Source organism: Poeciliopsis prolifica, unplaced genomic scaffold, assembly GCF_027474105.1.
Source record: "Poeciliopsis prolifica strain line A6 unplaced genomic scaffold, Auburn_PproV2 SCAFFOLD037, whole genome shotgun sequence".
Lineage (NCBI taxonomy): Eukaryota > Metazoa > Chordata > Actinopteri > Cyprinodontiformes > Poeciliidae > Poeciliopsis > Poeciliopsis prolifica.
This window is the reverse complement of record NW_026562412.1, coordinates 5,446,454-5,470,000: the sequence shown is the minus strand read 5'-3', so window position 1 is coordinate 5,470,000 and position 23,547 is coordinate 5,446,454. Positions and strand designations below refer to the sequence as shown.

Sequence of the window (23,547 nt, the reverse complement as noted above, 5' to 3'; positions counted from 1 at the left end):
ACAGGCTGTGGCGCTTGTCGTCTTTGTGATCTTTCAGCTGTGAGTCGACGGGTAACCTTTCCCAGAAAACTGCGAAGGTGTCGTATCGCTTCTTTAGGTTGGGGTAAGTGTTAAAGATGGAGTCAACGATGAAGAACTTTAGGCCGGCAGAAAAAACTAAGATTGATCCCATCATCTGATATGGTAAAAAGCACGAAAAGAAGAAGAACACCCAGAGTAAAATGTAGAACTTCATCGTCGTGTCTGGCTTGACCCACATCAACAGATTTTTTCCCTTCTCGAGGGAGTCGGCTATCAGTCCAAACAGGTTCTGGGTTTGATGAAGAACATCATGAACCTGATGGAGCTTCTCTCTCCATGACGGGTGTGCCTTTGGTAGTCCCAGCGGCTCAGTCAGCTCCGGGACGATGTTCCAGTTAATCTTCCAGCCTTTTGTAATTAGATAATTCAAAGAAAGGCGGAGAATTAATAGCAGCAGCAACATGGGGATGGTCCAGCCATGCCACGCTGTGTAGAGGTATGTGACAAACCAAAATAGAGACAGGTGTCGAGAGTTCCAATTGCACAGGGCGTCAAGATTATTGCAAAGATTTTGTAGCGGAATGGCATCTCGTTCCGCCCGTTTCATGTTCTCTTCTAACTTCTTGGGACTCAGTTTGTCCTCTTTCTTTGCAATTGGTTCCTCTGGCTGGACGAATACATCTCCAAAGTAATTTTCAAATTGATGGGACAACTTTTTCCAATAAGTGTTCCACACAGAGTCATTGTCCTTCGGAGGTGGTGGAATGTGAGATGACTCAGGTGACATATCTTCAACCTTTCTTTGAGGTCTTTGGTGTTCTTTTCTCAATTCCCGTTTCAGTGCTTCTATGTGTATCTCACTATCTGCAACCTTCTTCCTTAGCAGCTCTTGTTCTTCCAATGAATCTTGCAGCCGTCTCTGCATCTCTTTGATTTCCCCCACTGTCACAGGAATTATCTGGGCTTCCTGCTCCAGTTCTGAGTCAGATTCACTCAGGTGATCCTCGCGTACTTTCGTCAAGTCTTCATCGCTGGAGTCAAGTGAGATTTGTGGCTCAAGGCACGGAAAATGGATTTTCTTGGAGCACTTCGACATTTTTGTTGCTGCTGATTTGACTGTCTGACAGAACTTTATGGGCTCAGTGTTGGCGCGCAAGACTTGCAACTTTAGAATTCTTTGATCTATTGTGATGTACATGATGTCTCTTATGACCTCATCAGTGAGGTCACTGGAGGTCTGAGGCAAGGTCTCGCTTCTGATCGTTGTTATGGAAACGATCAGATCAGTTCTGAACGAGTCAAGCTGAAATAACGACTAAATACTTCAATAATAAGTCATACTTTTTATTTATTTAACATGAAGAGATTAACAGTAGATCTTGTGATTGAACTTTTGCGTTTGTGGTTTTCCGCTCCAGCGCCCTTAAAACTGTATCTCAGCAACCCTGAATAGGATCGCCGCCCATCCCGTAAAATAGGGAGTCGTCCCATATTTGGCCGTTAAATATGCGTCCCGTGTTGAACCGATACATAACTGTCCCATAGACACGCCTGTAATAAACACATCAACATTAAGTTTAACAATAATGGTTCTGACTCAGATTCACTCAGCTCATCCTCGCGTACTTTAGTCAATTGACTGGATAGCTCAATACATAAGGCATCAGTATATCACCCGAGGGCAGGGTTCGAATCCAGTCTGGGTCCTTTGGCAAGACCTTCAAGCTACTGCCTACCTCATACCATGAGAGATACTAAGTTGCGTAACATGCCGGCTCAGACGTCGCCAAACAAGGTCTGGTCAGGTGTTGGGGAACCAGAGCACCTTGATGACAAATGGGCTACTGGAACAAGACGGAAATGGGCGAGAGATGAAAATGTGGATCTGTTGGAATGCTACTACTCAAGTAACCCTAGTGAGAGAGGTTACATGCAAAGACTGGGGAAGGAATGGTTACTTCGACATCCCCAGTCAACACTAAGCGCTAAAACAACTAGTAGCCAGTGTTCCAACATCCGCAAACGGCAAACTGCTATCACAACTTGAGATTGATGAGATACAACACAAATGCTACGGCAAAAAAGAGGAACCGGATGTCAGAACTGTGGGGACTTAACTACAAGTCCCCACCCAGTGAGGGGATACACGGCCCCAATGAGCGAAACAGAGCTGAACGAGACAGCTGCTGACCTGAGAGAGAGAATCATGACCCGAATGACAACCAGGCCTCCTCGGCGCCAATTACAACGGCTGAGTGAAGTACCATCAGAAAGTCTCATTGAGAATGTGAATGCAGCATTGAGAACAATCCCTACCAACACCATAACAGAAACCAATGAGCTGATCTACAACTCAGCATCAGTGATCCTTGAGATACTTGGCTATAAGAGCAACCATGAGACCCAATACCCACCATGGAAAAGACGGTTAGAGGCTAAAATCAAGGTAACAAGGAGGGAAGTGAACTGTCAGAGCTCCACAAGGGTACAATGAAAAGACCAGTACCCAGAAAGTACAGGCAGATGCCCATACCTGAAGCACTTGAAACTGCCAAACAGAGGCTCCAAGCCTTGGCCAGCCGCCTAAAGAGATACACAAGGGAGAATGAATCCAGAAGGATTAACCGGCTCTTCTCCACTCAACCAGCTAAGGTGTACTCTCAATGGCAGGGTAATAACAACAGAGCAGACCCACCAAGGCTGGAGACTGAACAATACTGGAAAGGCATATGGGAAAGGGAGGCGTCCCACAACAGCAATGCACAGTGGTTGATTTCTCTACGAGAGGACCACAGCAACCTCCCTGAGCAAGCCCCGGTAACCATCACTGTGACAGATGTTCAAGAAAGAGTCTCAGGCATGAAAAACTGGACAGCACCAGGGCCTGACATGATCCATGCCTACTGGCTAAAGAAACTCACTGCTCTCCATGAGCGACTGGCAGGCCAAATGAACCAGCTGCTACAAAGTGGGACTCACCCTGATGGTTAACTAAAGGGCGAACAATCCTAATCCAGAAGGATCCATCAAAGGGTCCAGTCACCCAACTACCGACCAATAACCTGCCTCTCCACAACCTGGAAGCTCATGTCAGGCATCATAGCGGCCAAGATAAGCAAACACATGGATAAACACATGAGCATGGCACAGAAAGGTATCAGTGTAAACAGCAGAGGAGCCAAACACCAACACCTCGTAGACCGCACAGTTGCCAGAGACTGCAAAACCCGACACACCAACCTGTGCATGGCTTGGATTGATTACAAGAAAGCCTGACTCAATGCCGCATACTTGGATCATTGAATGCCTAGAGATGTATAACATCAACAGGATTCTGAAAGCCTTCGTTGCAAACTCGATGAGGCTGTGGAAAACCACCCTTGAAGCCAACTGCAAATCACTTGCACAAGTGTCCATCAAATGTGGCATATACCATGGAGATGCTCTGTCCCCGCTACTGTTCTGCATAGGCCTGAACCCCGTCAGCCAAATTATCAACAATACTGGCTACGGATACCGACTCAAAAATGGGGCCAACATCAGTCACCTCCTCTACATGCATGACATCAAGCTTTATGCCAAGAGTGAGCGAGACATTGACTCAATGATCCACACCACCAGGATCTACAGCACTGACATTGGGATGTCATTCGGACTAGAGATGTGTGGTCAGCTGAACACAAAGACGTGGAAAGTGATCCGCACAGAAGGAGTCTCACTCCCACAAGGAACAATAGCAGACATAGAGGACAGTTACAAGTACCTAGGTATACCACAAGCAAATGGCAACCTCGATGAGGCCACAAGGAAAGGAGCCACAGCTAAATACCTCCAACGAATAAGGCAAGTCCTGAGAAGCCAGCTCAATGGCAAGAACAAAATCCGTGCAATAAACAGCTATGCCCTGCCAGTAATCAGATACCCTGCTGGAATAATTAGCTGGCCAAAGGAGGAAATAAAAGCCACAGATATTAAGACTAGAAAGCTACTAACCATGCATGGAGGGTTCCATCCCAAATCCAGCACCCTTAGACTGTACACGAGCCGCAAGGAAGGAGGCAGAGGACTAGTGAGGTGAGAACCACTGTCCAGGATGAAACAACTAAGATCCATAAATACATCAGGGACAAAGCCTCAACAGACAATGTGCTCAGTGAATGTCTCAGACAACAGGGAACGGAGGTTGAGGTGCCAGAGATACCATCATGGGAGGACAAGCCCCTACATGGGATGTACCACCATCAAATAACCCAAGTGGCTGATATCAGTAAATCCTACCAATGGCTGAAAAAGCTGGACTCAAGGACAGCACAGAGGCCCTCATCCTGGCCGCCCAGGAACAGGCCCTAAACACCAGAGCAATAGAGGCCCAGATCTACCACACCAGACAAGACCCAAGGTGTAGGTTGTGCAAGGAGGCCCCTGAGACAGTCCAGCACATCACAGCAGGGTGCAAGATACTGGCAGGGAAAGCGTACATGGAACGACATAACCAAGTGGCAGGCATAGTGTACAGAAACATCTGTGCAGAATATGGACTGGAAACCCCGAGATCAAAGTGGGAAACACCCCCAAAGGTGGTGGAGAACGCCAGAGCTAAGATCCTGTGGGACTTCCAGATCCAGACAGACAGAATGGTAATGGCGAACCAACCAGACATTGTCGTAGTGGATAAACATCAGAGGAAAGCCGTTGTGGTAGATGTAGCAATACCAAGTGATTGCAACATCAGGAAAAAGGAGCACGAGAAACTGGAGAAATACCAGGGCCTCAGGGAAGAACTGGAGAGGGCCTGGAAGGTGAAGACCACAGTGGTGCCTGTGGTCATCGGGGCCCTCGGGGCAGTAACCCCAAACTGGAGCAGTGGCTACAACAGATCCCAGGAACAACACAGACATCTCAGTCCAGAAATGTGCAGTCCTTGGCACAGCCAAGATACTGCGCAGAACCCTCAAGCTCCCAGGCCTCTGGTAGAGGACCCGAGCTCAGAGGATAAGAACCACCCGCGGTGGGTGAGAAGGGAATTTTTTTTTTTTTATATCTAAGCCTGAACCTACTACCATTGCAGAGTTTACCTGAATTCAAAGTCTATTAAATAGGGGTTATTAAGCATGTTTGCCAAACAAGATGGCGACTTTGGGTGAGCTGACATTTAAATCCCAAGGAGTGAATTGATGAAAAAAAAAAAAATCCAGATTTTCCAAAAGTTAAATCTTCACAAATAAAAAATAGATTAATCAAACTGATCTGTTGCTCAGTCCTACATCTCATTTTAGGCCATTTCCTGAAAACGTTTTGTTGCTACAGAGAAAAGTCCTCACCGGTCTCCCAGGTGCAGATGTTGTGCGGCGCACTGGACTGGTGCTCCAGCTGCCTCTTCATCAGCTGACTCATCGTCAGGGCGCCCAGAGAGCCTCGCTTCGCCTGCCGGTACTGAGCTGAAGGTCACACAAGACAAAATAACACTAACAGTCACATAATGCTTTGCTTGACTGGTTTTTGTTCGTTTTACAATCTCAAGTTGCATATGGCCACCTTTCTAAAGTAACGACCCCAGTCATTTTTGCCAAATCTAAAAAAAAATATATATATATAGATATATAATTTGGGCAAATCTCTTTTGACATTATTGGGCCTTTATTTTAGGAAGGTGACAATATTTTAAGAGTTGCAACCAAATGTTAACACATATATAGAAAGAAACAATCCTGTTTTTCTGACTGTCTATCTTTAAATCAGATTAAAGTTTCCCTGTTTTAGACAATTTCAGATTGTTTGTATTTGCTGAATGCCAGAATGAGGGGAGAGAAAACAAGCCCATTTATAAATGTGCTGGAGTTCCACTGGGAGGTTTTTGAAATGGCTTCTTTCCAGACACAAAAAAAAACATAAAATTGTTGCCAAAAATGTCTGTGTGATTTATTTTAAGCACTTGGGCTGTTTTTTTTTTTTTTTTTTTTTTTTTTTTTTAGAAGTAGTTGATAGCCAAATGGAAGTGAATTTTGCTTAAGTCCCCATTTAGGCCAAATTTAATGTCATTCAGAGAGAAAATGGGTTTTATGTATTTTTAGACTTTGTGGAGAAGTTTGTGGTTCCCACTTGACACTGAGGAGCGATGGCTCGTTTCAGGCAGAGCAGCTTCAAGAGTTGGAGCAGAGGCCGATTCCCTGGGCTTCTCCAACGCAGACAGGCCTTTGTGATCTGCAGAGAAATAAAGAGAACACATGCATCACAATATATTTGGCAGATCAGAAGTCTGCACTTCCTCTGACTTTGTTTTATATATAATATCTGAATAGAGCTTCAACAACAGAACAGAAAAGTAGTAGGAAGTGTATTTTATCCATCACAGTAAAGCGTTTATGTTCCATAAATAGGAAAAATAGCATTTTAAGTCCTTAATATCATCCTAAAGTTAGTTACATGCACTAAATTTGTATAAATTGTTGAGGACATCTTATTTAGAAGTGCAAATAGGTTTTCAGGAATCTGTGTTAAAGGTGTCACCATGTTGTGTGAGTTTGTTATGAGAGAGATAATCTGTAAAACTGTTGGTGTCTGAAGAAATGCACCGTTCCTGATTAAAAACAACCAAACAGAGCCAGGAGGAGGGTTGTAGCGCTGTCAATCAATCTCATGTACTCGCTGTTAAATATGCTAATGAAGGAGAAGCAGCTTTTAGTTACAGGAAAACCATCTAACTGCAGTCATCAGTGCCTGTGCTAACTGGACTGAGACTTCTTGACAGGCTCTACTAGAGGAGTGATTGTCAGCGCTAAGATGCCCTCCTGGCTCTGGTTGGTTGAGAGAAAACAATGCAACCAAACAGATTATTTGTCTCATACCATCACCTCTTAATGACAACTTCAGCAAATATGTACAAGTATATTTTTAATAAAAGTTACATACTGCAGCTGAAACCTCAGGGATCTCTGTCAGCTACTAGAGATTTGCTCCACTGTTCCTTTTCAACAAGCTGAGCTAATGACCATTTCATTTCGACTCTTACCCGTCTCAGCCGTCGCCTCTCCTCCCAGCTTGTCGAACGTGTTGAATGAAATGTCCAGGTATTCCCTCTGGATGGCGCTGACGGCGATCTTCCTCTGCTTTCGTTGCCGGGGAACGATCTGGATTTTGAACTCTGCTTCGTCGTTATCGTCTGCGTTGTCGGGTTTGGGATCGCTGTCGGCTTCGTCCCCCATGTCTTCGTCTTCCTCGTCGTCTCCATCCTCCTCTTCGTCGTTGCTGTCTGTCTTGCTTCTCTCTGGCGAGGAAAGCGGCTCGGCTTTGTCCTCTGGGATGTCCAAGAAGACGGCCCTGCCAGAGGGGCTAGAGCCAATCACAGAGGAGTCGTCCAACGAGGAGTCGGGGACATTCGGAGTCTTCCTCAGCAGATCTCTCTTCTGCTTCAAGGTCATCTGGCTTTCATAGGAAACGTTCTCCAGGCGTTCAGGGATTTCTAAAGAGGCACTTGGAGTCAAACCTTTCAGTTTCCTCTCTGAAGATGGCTGCTCTTTTCCAACCACAGCCTCTGAGTTGTTTTTCTCGCTGGAGCAGTCCTCAACGCTCACCTGAACCACAGGAGACAACCGCAACGTGTTGCTGCTGGCAGGAGACGCCGAGACCTTCGGACTCCCGCTGAATCTGGAGCCGATGATGGTGTTGAGGTCGAACTCTTCGTCGCTCTCCACGATCCTCAGTGGAGGCAGCGGTTCGAACACCAAGGAGTCGCTGTCGGACATGGAGAGCAGGGAGTGTTTTTCTGGGATGGAGGTGCAGTCTGACGACAGGTCGATGAGGTCTTGGTCCTCTTTCTCCTGAGCCGACCCTTCCAACGAGCCCTGGTCCAGTTTGTCCTCGAACGTCTCCATGCAGCTGAGCCGGACCTCTGGGATGACGGGTTTGGCTGTGTCCGACTGGCCGCCACGGGAACCTCTGCGATCCACAGGATCAACCCGAAATGAAGAACCGTCGCAGGATCCCTTACCCTGCTGCCTGCGGTTGGAGGAGAGGACCGCAGCGGGCGCCTGCATGTCGCAACGATCGATGCAGGACTTCCTGCGGTGTTCGTCCAAACTGAAAAGGATGGAGTCCGTATTGGAAATGTCCAGAGACTTTTGCTTATGCATGGCCTGAAGGCGCTTCTTCCTGGTGCTCTCCTCCCTGACGCAGTGCAGGATGCTGTCCTGGAGCGCGCTGGCTTCGCGGTACTCCGACAGCTCGATTTCACCTGACACACAGAACAAAAATGAAGTTGAGAGGAAAGGGACTCCTGAAATCATAAGCTGTGTTTCCATTCAACACAAAACTCCACAAGTTTGGAGTAAGAAAATAAATTTGCTTGATGGAAACACGCAAATTTTGCTAGGATAATTTTTTAGCCAGTTTTCACTCCTGGCAAAAACCACAAAGAAAATGACAGGAAGTGATAGGATGATGATGTTTTTTTGGGGGGCTCCACCAGAGCTCTCACAGCATCACAAAGTTCATAAAATGTTGCGTGTCATGATAACATGTTGAATCAAAAGCTCTTCTGCAACATGGCCGCCTGTAATTTCCCCAAAATGCCGAATACGAATCTGCTCCCAAGTATAAGCAGATCATCTCTGCAACGGCTGAATAAGATGCTCACGTCTCCTCTGATGCCTAATGGATGACAAGCGCTGGCGCCATCCATCGGCTGTCATTTTTAATGACTTATCATGTAAACAAGCTTATTTACGTGTGATTTTAATTTTATTCTTATTTAACAGAAACACTATAGTTGCAAAATTGTGTGTTTTTTTTTTTTTTCAACTTCAGCAGAATTTAGACAAACATTTGCAAACGCAGCTACTGATGAGGTTTATAAAGGTAAAAACTTCTTACTTCTCTTGGCGTTCAGCTCCACTGGCTGATACTTCACAGACTTGCTGCCTCCAATCCTTTTCAAACGGGCAAAAAATGTCTGAGACTCCTTGTTGGCGGCTCCGGTCGGTGTGTCATGGACGTCTGACTCATCGAAGACGCTGTCTTCCTCTGACGTAGAGAAACAATACAGGACATGAGATTTTGTCAAAGATGGTCTGTTATACTTCCTTGAACAGGTTAGGATTGGTCCATGGTGATACAAAACTATTTTCTTTTTGCACAAAATAGTTTTAGATAATAAAATTTTAGTCCTTCGTTCCTTTTAGAATGAGATGTTTTAGGGCATTCTGTCACTTTAAATCCAATAAGCTGCTCCTTGTCACTCAACGTTTACACTCACACCTGAAAATATGTTAGGAAAAATCACAAGTTGGGAGTATTTTATGATTTTTAAAACAGCCAATCAGAAAATGCTTTTCTGCTTCACCATCTAAGAATCGGTAGTTAATAACGACTGATAAAAGGGACGAGTTATGAAAGCATTTAGTTTTTTTTACCTTTCTCCTTCTCGCTGTAGCGGCTTATGTTGGAGTTGTCGCTGTAGAGCGGCCCGGCGGCGGCGTGCGGGCGGCAGCTGTGATACTGGGCGTTCAGGGTGTTGATGGTGATGTGCACCAGGTGAAGCACCACTTTACTGCCATCCATCTCTCGATAAGGATACTGCAGCACAACAAGTACATGCTGTGAAGTTCAGAGTCCACCCAGGTTAAAGTTTTTCATTTTTCTGACTGAAGATATTTGCTACTTCCTGACTTTTTCATTCATTTTCTTCTATTTCTATGGATTTTTGGACTATCTTGCCTCATAATGATAAATAAAATGTTAAAATGAACATTAAGAATCTAAATTAAAATATATTTTATTACTTGTTATTTTGTGCTAATCTAAAACTGGTCTTGTAATTTCTCTGAAATATTCATTTGGAGATTTTGCCCCTGCAATAAATGTTTAACTTACTTTATTTAAATGTGGAGGGCGATGAATAAAAATAGCTGAAACCAGAAATTACCAAACACTAAAAAACAGGCAATATTTTTTTCCTCACTTTGACTGTAACTACTGTGAGAAACTTGTGAAGATAACTTTTTTAAGTTTAAAACTCAGTAATAAAAAAGTACTATTTTAAAATATCAATAATTATTCGTACAATTTTCTTTTTTGATTAATTGTGATTTAAAAAATGGGTTGAAAATACTGAATTGTCATAAAGATCTACTGAGATCCTTCAGTTTAAGAAACCATGACTGTAAATCACCTCTGTGTTGTATTTATTTCTTATAAAAATACCTTGTAGAGAATAACAAGCAGAGCTTTGAGCCACATCTGCCGAATATGCGGCTTCAAAGCCCACAAAGAGCATCGGGGCGGCTGCTGAAAATAGTGTCTGAGCTGCGGGCAAGCGCAGTACTTCAACACCTGGACCACCAGGGGGAGCAGCTGCTTTCCCAAACCGATATTATAATCCATCACCTGAAGGAAACCACAGTCAGAATCACATTGTTTACATTTCAAACCCAACGAAGTGATGCAAAACTGGGAAATTAAATCGGATTTCAGTCACTTGTGCAATCCCAGCAATGAAGGCGTTGAAGCAGGTGGAGGTTCGCATCTTCTGAGGTGCGATCATGAAGCAGCCTTCCTGTTGGTCATAACCCAGCAGCACATACAGGTGCCTCTTCACGGTGTTGAATGCCTTGGCGCTGCTGATGTCAGCGTCGGCGCTGCTCCGGTCTTTGGCCATGAATTTCATGAGAACCATGATGAGCTGGTGAACCGTCTGGTGGTCGATGCCGGCGTCTTCGGGCAACAGGTCTCTGATTGTGGTGTCGTCCTCAGGAGAAGGAGTCTGGCCTGTAAGAGGTGCTGAAGCGTCAGGGTTAAAGTGCAGGAGGAAGCGTGCTACAGGGAGGAGGGGAGGGCAGGGAGCAGCAGCGGGGTGGGGAGGGGCGTAACAGCACAGAGGTGAGGGAGTCAACTCAACCTGTTCAGGGACAACAGAGACACCATCATCATGGAGGATAAACACAGTTTATGGGGTGTGTAAATGGGAAAGAAAAACAAAAGAGCAGCAATCTGTTCGCAAAGCAGCACATCTTAATTGTTTTCGTTTTATATGTTAAAACTCAACTCATTTAGAATAGAATATATTAGATCCAAGGGAAAATTGCTTATGTGCTGACAAGCTACTCTAAGATGTTAAATATTAATAATACAAATTACAGATAAAGTTGATCAAATATGTATACCTAGAGTAAAGTAAGTAATTCATTATGACTGAATATAAAGAAATAAATATATATGCACATGCAGTCATTTTCTTAAACAGGAGTTTTTCTTCTTGTGTCAACACAGCAGACACTTTCCAGAAGGTTTTCACAATATTCTGAATGTTTAAAAATAACATTATTTTGTGTCAGCTGTATGAAATACTGACTGAATAACAGAAAATAGCAGGTTTCTCATGATCCTGACCTGAAGTGAGGTCAAAGGTCAGATGTATTGTTGTGTTCTACTCACGAAGTCGGTTGCTCAGCGACTCTGGGAGGGAAAAGGTGCGTTTCGATTCCTCCTGGCCTCCCTTCACGCTGTCACGTAGCGAGCGCACGCTCTTCTGCTGGTTCCTGGCGAAACGCGCCCGCCGTATCTTCCACATCGCCGTGTCGCTCAGGTTCGCCACATTGGTTCGCACAGCTGTGATCGCTACGAAAAAAGAAAAGAGAAACCTCAATCTGTAAAGACGATCGGCTGTAAGTCATCGAGCGTGACGGCTACGTACTGGTGGGGAAGGGAAACTCCTTGTTGCAATCCAGGTGCAGCTGAGCCTCCAGCGACAGCGTCTCAAAGCGGTTGACGAAAAACTCCCAGCTCAGAGCAGGAATGTCTTTCTTCAGGAAGTGCAGCAGGAGAAGTTTGCTGAGGATGATGGGCCGATCCCTGACGACGGTGTCAAACTGGAAGTCCAGACACAGACACAAACCCTGCAAAGCCAACAGGTTCACAAACACAACAAAAAAATCATCATTTTATTCACTATACATCAAGAAGTTCACACACTAAAATGATAATGTCTTTAACCAGAGATGTGTCGTAACTAGTTGCATTTACTTCTGTAGCCTTTTTGGAAAATTTGCTTTTAGGAGTATTTTTACTACGCTGTACTTTTTTACTTTTAGCGTAGTTGAGTAAAATTTCTGGATTGTCTACCTACTGAATGAAAAACAAAAACTAGTTTCCACATTTTACCGGGGTAAAAAATCACTGTCTGGTGATTTCTTTATTCAAAAAAATCACCAGGCACAGACACACACCTGCAGTTTTTGTTACAGATTCATATCTTTTCTCTTTTAAAAAGAAACTGATTGGAAAAAATAATTTTGCCTGATTTTGTTACTGGTAAGAATTGACGCTATTTTCATCGTAAAATACCAAAATTTTCACTTAACTTTATATTTTTATTTTATTTCATTTTTAAATTTTAAATGATTGCTAATTTGGTCAGTTTTACCAAATACTTTTTACTGTTTCTTGAGTAAAAATATGCTGAAGTAGTTCTATTCATACTTCAGTACAATTTTTCTGTTCACCTCCTCCTTTAAACAATTTGACAAAGACAACATTTGTTCATGTAGATCAAAAGGTTAACGCTCATAAAAAATACACAATTCTAATCTTTATAAGCTTTGAAACAGCAAATAAATTTACACAAATAGTTCCTCAAAAAGGAATAAAAATTTAAGACATTACTTATGGCAAACATTTGATATGCAGAACTTCAAAACATAAAGAAGTGACCCCAATGTTTTCTGAATATCAGTTATTTTCTGCTCTCGTCTGACCTGCAGGGCCGGCCTCTTGATGGTGTCCAGCAGCAGCCTGGCCCTGGTGGCCACCGAAGGGTTGACGTCCTCCACCGAGGCCAGGAAGCAGCAGAAAGCGTGGGCCAAGGAGTATTTCAGCAGGTGGTTTTTAGTCACAGCGCTGATGTCCAGGAAACGACACAGCACCGCCACTTTCTCCACTAGAGAAAAAGAAAAATGATCAAGAATAAGAGGAAAGAAGCTACTACATGCTAGGCACACAAACAAGTTAATAGTCAGTCAATTAATGGCTTATTAGACTTAAATTCATTCCAACTGATTAACAAAAACATCCGCTTCAAAGTCCTTTTAGTGTTACAGTTCGGCCGCCATCCAGCAGAGGGCGCCGCTGGTCATTCTTAAAAGGAGCAGTTGACACAAAAACAAAGATGGTTTTGTGAGTTATCAACGTTCCTTCAAGAGCGACCACAGACATGAACGTGTTTTTAATATTTTATTCTTTCCATATTTTATTTTTCTATTCAGCAACCTAAGAGGGGCCTCTACTGTTACATTTCATAAATATGTCTAATTTTAATAATGTTAATAAACGACAATATTTTATTTAGTCAATCCTAACATAAAATAATGTAAAAAATGTAATGTAAATAATATATTTTAAAATTCAGGATATTATCCAACAGATTTTCCCTTTATGTCCTGGAAAGAGTCACAAGTCAGTTTAGTTTTTTAACATGGCTGCTTATTAATTAATCGTAGTCAATCGATAAAATCAGTCAATTTTAGATTGATTAATTAATCAATAACTTGCATATCTGCAACATGCCCAGAAGCATTTAATTTAATGGAGATGATTTATGGTGTTTTAGTCAATGTATTTTTATTTTTATAGATATAATTTTAAAGCGACCAATAGAATCAAGAAACCATTTGAATAACACCTGCGACACAACATGAAATAAACTTAAAGATCTCAAAAATCCACATATAACGCTTCAATCTAAACTATGTTTGAAAACCCCTCAAGACTTTCTGAGAAACAGTCATTCTCATCAATCGTTTCTTTGTTGTTCTCAAAACAGCAGAGAAAACATGGAGAACTTTTCTTTGAGGAGCCAGTCAGTCACAAATATTCCTTGTATTTAATTTCACGTATTTCCAAAAATATATATTTTAAAGGCAGATGTTGTAATTCCCACACAAGTGGAATCATTGAATGTTTTATACCCTGGAGTTAGTTGTGTCCTCACTTTGACAATCACTGCTTTAGAAAAATGAAAAAATCTGATGTTGACCACTAGGTGTCAGTATGGGACAACAATTGAGTTGAGGCGGCGCCTGTTGGCGCCATTTATGACTGAAATATATTGGAAAATCAAGCCAACATGTGTACATTTATAATTCCTGACACAATATTTAGATAAATACATAGTTTCTGCTTCAAAAGTCTTATTTAATAAACTTCTGTTTCTGAAGGGCTGCTGATTCTTTGTGTTATTTCTACTTATTTCCAATAAACCCAGATACCTACTGTCACCGTATCATTTGCCTGGTGATTTGTGTCAACATTGTAAAGCTGCTCCCTATCTGCAATAAGGCAGGATAACCATTATCAATTACTAACCTAATAGGACTCACACCAGCAATCGACTTAATCGCAATTAATAACTTATTGAAATTATCCTCAACTAATTTACTAATTGATTAATAATTAACTGAAGACAAAAAAGGAGAATTCAAAGTCAAAGCAGTAATTAATACAAAACTGTACAAAAAATATACAAATTTTGCACTTAAGATGAAAAAAAATCTCCTCAAGTCGCAAAATTATAGCCACAAATTTGTTTAAGCACCTTTTACTAACTAACTATTAACCAGTTAATGCAAAAAACAGACACAGATCAGCCCCACACTTTATTTATGTTAAGCGAAGTAAAAGGGGTAGAATTTTCACATGGTCATGTTAAAAGTATGTTTCTTAGCTGCAGATGCATTTTTGGTACAAATAGTCAAGCATTCACTAAAAGTAATGGTATATTATTGCATTTTAGGTAATAAAATCTTTTTTTTCATATTTAAAAAAATAATAATATTGGAAAAAATTTTAAATTTAATTTTTAAAATTAATTTACAAAAAGCTTAATCCAGTAATTAATTAATCATCAGAATAATTGTAAGTTTCAGCTCTAAATCCCAAAACGTCTCATTTGGCAAAACGGGACATAAAAACACAAGTTTACTCATTCACAACTTCTTGTACAGGGAAAATATTTCTCGACACACAGTATATATATATACTGTATATATATATATATATATACTAATCTTTACTGACAATATTAATGTCAGTAAAGATTAGGACACTAACGCTCAAACTGTCTCACCAGCTTCAAAGCGTATTTTCCAGTCTTTGCTGTTGAAGTTTGTGTTGATGAGCTTCCAGAAGATGTCGGCTCCGTTGGACAGTGAAAGCGCGTGGAGGAGTTGCGGCACGGCCAGCGAGGCCAGCTGGCAGAACTCGGACTTCAGCATCGACCACAGGCTGAAACACAGAACGCACCAGGAGTCACAGAGCGACCTGAAACTAACCAGACCCACCGGGCGTGCAGCCCGTCACCATAACAGATGGTGCTGGATGTGAAAGTGTCGCAGAACTTATTGTGATAAATGATAATATTGTTGTTTGAGACCATTTTCTAGCAATGTAACAGTAATAGTGGCATAATAATGCAAGAACACATTCTCAAGGATCAATAAAATGTCAATTCTAGTGAAAATTTAAACACTGCAACCAGAAGAGACTTGAATGAATAACAATGGAAATAATAACAAATAAAATTAATTATAAAATCTGCGTAAAAAAAATATCTTTCAAAGAATTAATTCAGTTTTCACTAAAAAGAGAGAGAAAAAAGAAAAACAATAAATCAAGCAAATAAAAATTATTGCGTTTCTTTTCATTTTTCATGCAATTAAGTGATTTATTGTTTATTATGACAGGCCCAGTTCGCGGCACTAAGAACAAATTTCACATAGCCTAAATTTGGTTTGATGGTGAAAATCTTAAAATGGAAGAAGCAATGTGCAAAAATAAAAGTATTCATCTGGAGTTTTACTTTTAATTGAATTGATTAGTAATAGGAACCAAAAACATCCAGTAGCTGTTATTAAAATGCAAACAAATAAAGCAGGAGTGAGCCATGAACTGTTCTTGTCGATAAAAAGAGACAAAAAATTCAGAAAAAGATGAAACATTTATGATTTGCTGTTTTGTTTTGCAAGACCCTTTTTTGTTTTAAACCTACAAACAAACTTCAGATATCTGACTGCTTTGCTCATTTCCTTAAAATATTGTGTGTTTATTTAGCGAGTAAAAATAAGAAAATAAAATAGTTAGAAGTACTAAAAATCTTGTGGCGCCTGGAGAAGTTACAACTTGACATTTCTGGCCCATGTGCCAAAAAGTTTGGACACCCCAGCGTCCTTTCTCCACCTGGGGATGAGCATCTTCTCCTGGATGTAGGACAGGAACTGCGGGTGATCCTTGCAGGCCAGGTACAGACACTCTCCATGCAGGCACAGAATCTTCAGGCAGTTCAGCATGTTAAACAAGATGTCAGGCTCCTCAAACTTGGACATTTCCTGACAACACAGCAAAAATCCATGACTCGCAATCAAAATGCATAAACCAGCATGCACTGGTTCAGGGCAGCTACCTGCAGGATGGTGTATATCAGCTTTAAGGACACAGGAAGCTGCTGGTAGGAGAACTTCTTGTCAGAGTTGTTCTTCATGGCTGGAAGGAAGAAAACAGTTTAACACAACTCAACTAAGTAATAAATAAATTTCCTGTAAATGAGGCTCTGGTGATAAAGTTGCACATCACAAAACAATAACAGTACGCAAAAATGTAAAATGGTAAACTAAGCAGAAGAGCAGTCACTCCTGTGGAATGTGACTCGGTAACTGGGAGGGTTTTGAAACGTCTCATTTTCCAGACACCAAAAGACATGAACTTACTGCTGGAAAAACGGCTGTAGACCCAAATTGAAGCATAAAATATGCTAAATGTGGGCTTTGCATATTAGATCCAGTTTAACTAAGTTTTTGCATTTATCCTAATTTTATAGCTAGAAGCTAGAATCACAATTATTGAGCTGCTTTTACTCAGAAGAAAATCTTTGCAGCGTACTGCCCCAAAAATTTAAAACTGTATGCTGATAAAATCTTGTTTTGTATCCACAATGACTTACTGATCTGTTTTTTTTAAATAAAAATCAGATTATTTTATTGATTTTTGAAAAATTATGTACTTTTTTGTTTATTACATTTGACTTTTTACTAACCACCTTAAAATGAGCTTTAATCCAATCTTAAAATAAATATGAAGACTTTATCAAGTTGATATGTATCAGTGACTTTTTTCTCACCTGTTTTTGAACTTCTTTAAATCGGGACAAAACGTTTTATGAGATCTTTTACTTCCTCTTGTTCAAATCGTAACTAATCCTGAGTAAGGATGGAGAAACTAAACCAAACAAATTTGTTTTATCACGGCCCATGAATTAAGTGAATGACAAGTTTGAATCTTTTTTCCATCTATAAACTGCATCGAAGTGTGACAAATAAAGGCATCGGTTGTTTCTGTTTCAATTCAGCCATCCGGACCTGGGTTCTCAGGAGAGTGGTTGTTGGGGTTGTCGTTGTTCGGCTCACTTGGGTTTTCTCCTTCCTCGCTTCCATTTTCCGTCCCAAGAGAGAAGTCTGGTTGACACGGGATCAGCGTGTCCTCCAAACAGTCCGTTGGTTCCTACAGACACAGAAAATGTCTCACTGTTCTCTCCTGCGTGATGAATCACATCTTGACGTTTATGTTCGCAGTGTAGCTGCACTTCACTTTCTACTTTGGGTAGAAAATCCAGAAGTTTAACTCAAGAAACAGTAGAAATATTTCATTAAAAGTAAAACAAACAAGGTAGAAAAAATACTCTTAAAATAATTTTTTCCAAAAAAGTTGCTCAGGCAGATTTAAGTTGTTACTACAAATCCATAAATTGGACTTAGAGCAGCAATACCTTATAACAAAATACTCAAGTGAAAATTAAAAGTACACTAGTTACAATACTCCTAAAAGTACATGTTTCCAAAAGGTTACTCAAGTTGCTTTGCAAATGACTCTAGAGTTGGGTAGTAACTAGTTACATTTACTTGAGTAACCTTTTGAAAACAATGTACTTTTAGAAGTAATTTAACTACGTTGCACGTTATACTTTTACTCGAGTTAGGAAGTATCACCACTCAAATGTATCTCTGAGGTAGATGGAGGTATTTGATGGTTGAGACAAGGAGTCTGCAGGGCTTTAACATAAAGCAAGGTTAATTTATGTGCGTCTCACCACTAGGCGGATCTCCTCCCGGGGGGTCAGCCTCTCCAGAAGCTCACAGCCCAGCTGGTAGCACAAGATGCTGGATTGGCACAGGCTACACTCAAGGGCCTTCTCATCCTTCTGGCAGGTGTGGGATCCGCCCCAGGGGGCCTGGAAGACGTTGTTGATGATGCCGACAATGTCCTTCCCTAGGCTGCTGTCTAGACCCAGCATCACACCGTCGTCCTGCAGCTCCATCTGCGCCGGCATGGGGGAAACAGACACGTAACGGGGGAGAAAGTGGAGCGCGACACAAATTTAAAGATCCCACCTGTGGGCCGCGCTGGAACTGAAATGTGTCTGTGTGGATTTAAGCTACTGAGACCCAAATGTAAGTAAAAAAAAAATAAGTGAGTTTTGCATAATATGTCCCATGTAAATGTACAGCAATCCCAGTGTGTGTAAACTCAGAATCTAATAAAACTGTTAGAAACATAACAGGGTTTACACTTGTGCCTTATACCAGTCATACATAAAACTCCCCAAGAATAAATGTATGATTTTATGTGTCACCTGCTTTAAGACGAGGTCAAACATGAGGATGAAACAGCCGAGGTTCATGTCGTCGTCGTCACAGTCCAGGTCCAAGGCACAGTTTCCGGTGGCGTGACCCAGGTTCTTAAAGGGGCTGCAGCGCAGTGGGCTCCTGAACGGGCTCCTGAACGGGCTGGGGAACGGGCTCAGGGCGTTGTGCTGCCCGCGTCGGCCCGGATCCGACACGACGCTCACCTGAAACGAGCCGGACCGCCATCAGACAAAACAGAAGCGACGCTTATTTTTCACCTTCGTGTCTCATGAAGCCGACTTTGCTTTTTTAACACACGTTCTGGAATCCTGAACAAAACTGATCAAGAGCCGTTCGCTGGTAGAGATGCAGACATTATGTCACATCAAAGCCGATTCCAATTAAGCCCCGACAAGACGGCTATTTTTAGAGAGCGGTGGTTACTGTGGCAACGGACATCACATCCCAGTGAGCGATAAAAATACAGAAGAAAATACATGTGGGCAACCTGCACTGCAAAAACACTCTGCACTGCAAAAACACTCTGCACTGCAAAAACACCCTGCACTGCAAAAACACCCTGCACTGCAAAAACACTCTGCACTGCAAAAACATCCTGCACTGCAAAAACACCCTGCACTGCAAAAACACCTGCATTGTAAATACACCCTGCACTGCAAAAACACTCTGCACTGCAAAAACACCCTGCACTGCAAAAACATCCTGCACTGCAAAAACACTCTGCACTGCAAAAACACTCTGCACTGCAAAAACATCCTGCACTGCAAAAACACCCTGCACTGCAAAAACACTCTGCACTGCAAAAACACCCTGCACTGCAAAAACACCCTGCACTGCAAAAACACTCTGCACTGCAAAAACACCCTGCACTGCAAAAACACCCTGCACTGCAAAAACACCCTGCACTGCAAAAACACTCTGCACTGCAAAAACACCCTGCACTGCAAAAACACTCTGCACTGCAAAAACACCCTGCACTGCAAAAACACCCTGCACTGCAAAAACACTCTGCACTGCAAAAACATCCTGCACTGCAAAAACACCCTGCACTGCAAAAACACCCTGCACTGCAAAAAACACTCTGCACTGCAAAAACACCCTGCACTGCAAAAACACTCTGCACTGCAAAAACACAATGCACTGCAAAAACACCCTGCACTGCAAAAACACTCTGCACTGCAAAAACACCCTGCACTGCAAAAACACCCTTCACTGCAAAAACACCCTGCACTGCAAAAACACCCTGCATTGTAAAAACACCCTGCACTGCAAAACACTCTGCACTGCAAAAACACCCTGCACTGCAAAAACATCCTGCACTGCAAAAAACCCTGCACTGCAAAAACACTCTGCACTGCAAAAACACCCTGCACTGCAAAAACACCCTGCACTGCAAAAACACTCTGCACTGCAAAAACACCCTGCACTGCAAAAACACCCTGCACTGCAAAAACACCCTGCACTGCAAAAACACCCTGCACTGCAAAAACACTCTGCACTGCAAAAACACCCTGCACTGCAAAAACACTCTGCACTGCAAAAACACCCTGCACTGCAAAAACACCTGCACTGCAAAAACACTCTGCACTGCAAAAACATCCTGCACTGCAAAAACACCCTGCACTGCAAAAACACCCTGCACTGCAAAAACACTCTGCACTGCAAAAACACCCTGCACTGCAAAAACACTCTGCACTGCAAAAACACAATGCACTGCAAAAACACCCTGCACTGCAAAAACACTCTGCACTGCAAAACACCCTACACTGCAAAAACACTCTGCACTGCAAAAACACCCTGCACTGCAAAAACACTCTGCACTGCAAAAACACTCAATTTTACCAAGTATTTTTGGTCTAGTAGTTTCTAGTGCAAATATTTTAGACACTTCATTTTTATTTTTTATTTTGTCAGTTAAAGTAAATTTGTCTATTTTGTATTATCTATTTATCGATTTATTGAAGTTTTTTTGTATATTGTTATGTTTATGTGGTTAAGTGTTTAAATCTGGAAAATCGAAATAAATCATTTTTAAAAATCTTTAAAATTACACTTCAAAAAACACCAAATCTTACCGTGTAGTTTTGTTTTCATATGTCATTAACTTTTCTTTCTTTTCTTGTTCAAATGTCATTTTCAAGTTCATTTTTCTTTTTTCAGTCACATTTATTATTAATATTTGTCCACTGTTATATTTGTGTTCAAATCTGGAAATCTAAATAAATAAAATATAAACGTTTGAAGGCTACACTGCAAAAACACCAAATCTTACCAAGTATTTTTAGCCTAGTTTCTAGTGCAAATATCTTATTACACTTGTAATAAAGCAAAACTAACTTATAAGTAACTTTTCATCAAGATACAGGAGCTTGTTTAAAGTAAATAATTTCATAATATTGACAAAAAAAAGTACTTGTTCAACTGGTAGATTATTTAACTTGTAATAAAGACATTTTGCCATGTTATAAGTGGATTAATTTGCCCGTTGAACTGGTACTTTTTCATCAATGTTAACAAATCTGCCGTCCTGCTCACCCGGCGAGCGCCGGTGTTGCCAGAGAGGTCGGAGGCGCGAGCCTTTCTCTGATTGGCCAGCTCCTTCAGCGAGTTCACGCCATCAGAAAACATCCCGATCAGCAGCTGCAGAGGCACAACGATGTCCAGCTCTGACAGAACCTTGGTCCAAACAAAACACAGAAACCAATTCAAAGGTTTAGCATCTGCACATCTCAATAAGGAACCAATTTGAGTCCTACTTACTTTTATTAAAAAATGTGATTTCATATTTACTATTGTTGCATTTTTTATAATCTGTAAACAAGGCTAACTTACAGCATGTCTGAGAAATAGGGCTGAAACGCTTAATCGTGAATAATCAATTATTGCAATGAATCATGTTCTAATTTAGTAATCAATTACTCGTTAACAGGAGTATAAAACTCCAAAGTTGGACATTTGCTGAAAGAACAACACAGTCAAAGCAGTAATTTAGAAAATTGTGCAAAAAATAAATACATTTTGTGTTAAAGATTTAAAAAATATATATTGTCTGTAAATATGCTCTTACCAAAACTCCTCAACTTTCATAGTTTTAGCTTCACTTGGTTCAAATTCTGTCAAACAAAAATCTCTAAAGCAACTTTTTCTATCTTTTTGTATATTGGTAAACCCAAAAACAAACAGATCAACCCTGTTTTAATGTTAAGTCATGTTTCTACCAAGTATTTTTGGTCAAGTTTCTAGTTCAAATATTTTAGTACACTTAAAAAAAGACAAAACTAACTTAAAAGCAATATTTAAGAGGTTTTGAGTCATTAATTGTTTGATATTGATAAAAAGCACTAGTTCCACTGGCAGATTGATAACCAACCATTTTTACCACTTTATAGGCAATAAAATATCCACTTCCTTATTTATATTAGAAACAGAATTATGTTCTTGTTTAAATTTTTTAATACATTTAATATTGTATAAAATCCAATTAAACGATTAATGGTCAGAACAATTGATAACTAAAACAATTGTTAGTTGCAGCTCTACACTTAAATGTAAAGTTTGTAATTTAAATGAAGTCTGTTGCACATGCAGCTGCTCTCGCTGATGTGATCTTTGACCCAGTTTCTGAGAGGAAACATAAGTAATCTGTAGATAAAATCTGAGACAGACATCATAAAACTCTTCCACGTGTAGAAGCAGCAAACTGTGAGTGCAAATGGGATGAAAGCCCAAATCCCCCGCCGCTGCCATCAGTCTCTGTCTGTGACCCAGATCCATATTCAGCAGGGCCCCCGACCGGACTCTCATGCCCGGTTACACCTGTTCAATTCACACTCGCTGTGGACGGAGCTGCAGGAGGAGAGCAGACCGTGTGTGTTTTCTTACATGCAGCCACAGAAGAGCCTGCTCTTGCACCGACGCCGGGTAGCCGGAGAATCTGCAGCTGATGAAGCCGAACATCTCCTCCATGGAGAAAGGCAGGGGGCACAGCTCGATATCAAACATCTTACTGCAGGCAGAGGAGCACAGAACAGCAAATCAGGTCCATACACTGCAAAAACGTAAAGACTCATCAAGAATTTAAGTCTAGTTTCAAGATAAGACGAAACAAGCTCCTTTATCTTGATGAAAAGCTACTTTTAAGTTATGTTTTTGTCTTATTCACAGCAAAAACACAAACTACTACCAAGTAAATTCATTCTAGTTTTTAGTGCACTTGAAATAAAAGAAAAATAACTTAGAAGTAACTTTTGAACAAGATCAAGAAGCTTGTTTCAAGTCAATAACAAAACATTTTTTCTGTTTTATTAAGTCAATCATCATTGACTTAATAACTCAATAATTAGAAATGATTGACTTAAAACAAGCTGAAAAGTTACTTTTTAAGAAAGCTTCATCTTATTTCAAGTGTAATAAGAAATTAGAACTTTAAACTAGACAAAAAAGCTTGTCTAAGATATTTGTGTTTTTGTGGTGCAGAAAGCACAACTTCTGAGTACAAAAATAACACATCAATAATCAATGGTAATAAACAATAAATGGACACTTATTGTCCTTATTGTGCGGAATAACCATCGGTTGAGCTCTGGAAATGATTTTAAATTGCACGTTCAAGTATCATAGTGTCTATTTTAAGAGTAATGGTCGTCCAATACTGCATGCAAGAAGTCCTTTCACTGCAAAAAACTAAAGCTTACCAAGTTTTTTGGTCTAGTTTCCAAACTGGGTAATGAAAGTGTTCAGTTTGGTGTTTTGGTCTCAACTAGACATTTTGCTTTTTAGAGACTCCATGATTCATTTTACTGCGACAGACTGGCGACCTGTCCAGGGTCCAGGGACGTTAGCTGGA

At 41.1% G+C, this 23,547-nt stretch overlaps 2 protein-coding genes across 5 annotated transcripts in view; both read right to left on the bottom strand.

The window, feature by feature from the left end:
• LOC129374718 (GRAM domain-containing protein 4-like) overlaps positions 1 to 1,159 on the bottom strand; it is a 2,102-nt gene extending 943 nt beyond the window's left edge. Inside the window, exon 1 of the mRNA XM_055053296.1 lies at positions 1 to 1,159. This exon is cut by the window's left edge and continues 943 nt beyond it. Within this exon, the coding sequence (XP_054909271.1) occupies positions 1 to 1,117 (1,117 nt within the window). The 5' untranslated portion in view covers positions 1,118 to 1,159.
• Positions 1 to 23,547, bottom strand: part of LOC129374714 (protein unc-79 homolog) — an 86,830-nt gene that overhangs the window by 43,294 nt on the left and 19,989 nt on the right. For 3 of the 4 annotated variants that reach the window (XM_055053288.1, XM_055053287.1, XM_055053290.1), the window contains exons 16-33: positions 22,584 to 22,707; positions 21,237 to 21,377; positions 18,689 to 18,904; positions 18,146 to 18,373; positions 17,418 to 17,559; positions 16,466 to 16,545; positions 16,243 to 16,391; positions 15,134 to 15,291; positions 12,768 to 12,949; positions 11,708 to 11,909; positions 11,449 to 11,631; positions 10,493 to 10,830; positions 10,219 to 10,401; positions 9,429 to 9,591; positions 8,890 to 9,039; positions 7,031 to 8,251; positions 6,121 to 6,222; positions 5,343 to 5,459 (exon numbers count right to left, since the gene is read on the bottom strand). In XM_055053288.1, coding sequence (XP_054909263.1) covers positions 5,343 to 5,459; positions 6,121 to 6,222; positions 7,031 to 8,251; positions 8,890 to 9,039; positions 9,429 to 9,591; positions 10,219 to 10,401; positions 10,493 to 10,830; positions 11,449 to 11,631; positions 11,708 to 11,909; positions 12,768 to 12,949; positions 15,134 to 15,291; positions 16,243 to 16,391; positions 16,466 to 16,545; positions 17,418 to 17,559; positions 18,146 to 18,373; positions 18,689 to 18,904; positions 21,237 to 21,377; positions 22,584 to 22,707 — 4,079 coding nt within the window. The remainder of the gene's footprint in view (positions 1 to 5,342; positions 5,460 to 6,120; positions 6,223 to 7,030; positions 8,252 to 8,889; positions 9,040 to 9,428; positions 9,592 to 10,218; positions 10,402 to 10,492; positions 10,831 to 11,448; positions 11,632 to 11,707; positions 11,910 to 12,767; positions 12,950 to 15,133; positions 15,292 to 16,242; positions 16,392 to 16,465; positions 16,546 to 17,417; positions 17,560 to 18,145; positions 18,374 to 18,688; positions 18,905 to 21,236; positions 21,378 to 22,583; positions 22,708 to 23,547) is intronic. The other variant, XM_055053289.1, reaches the window with a different exon arrangement.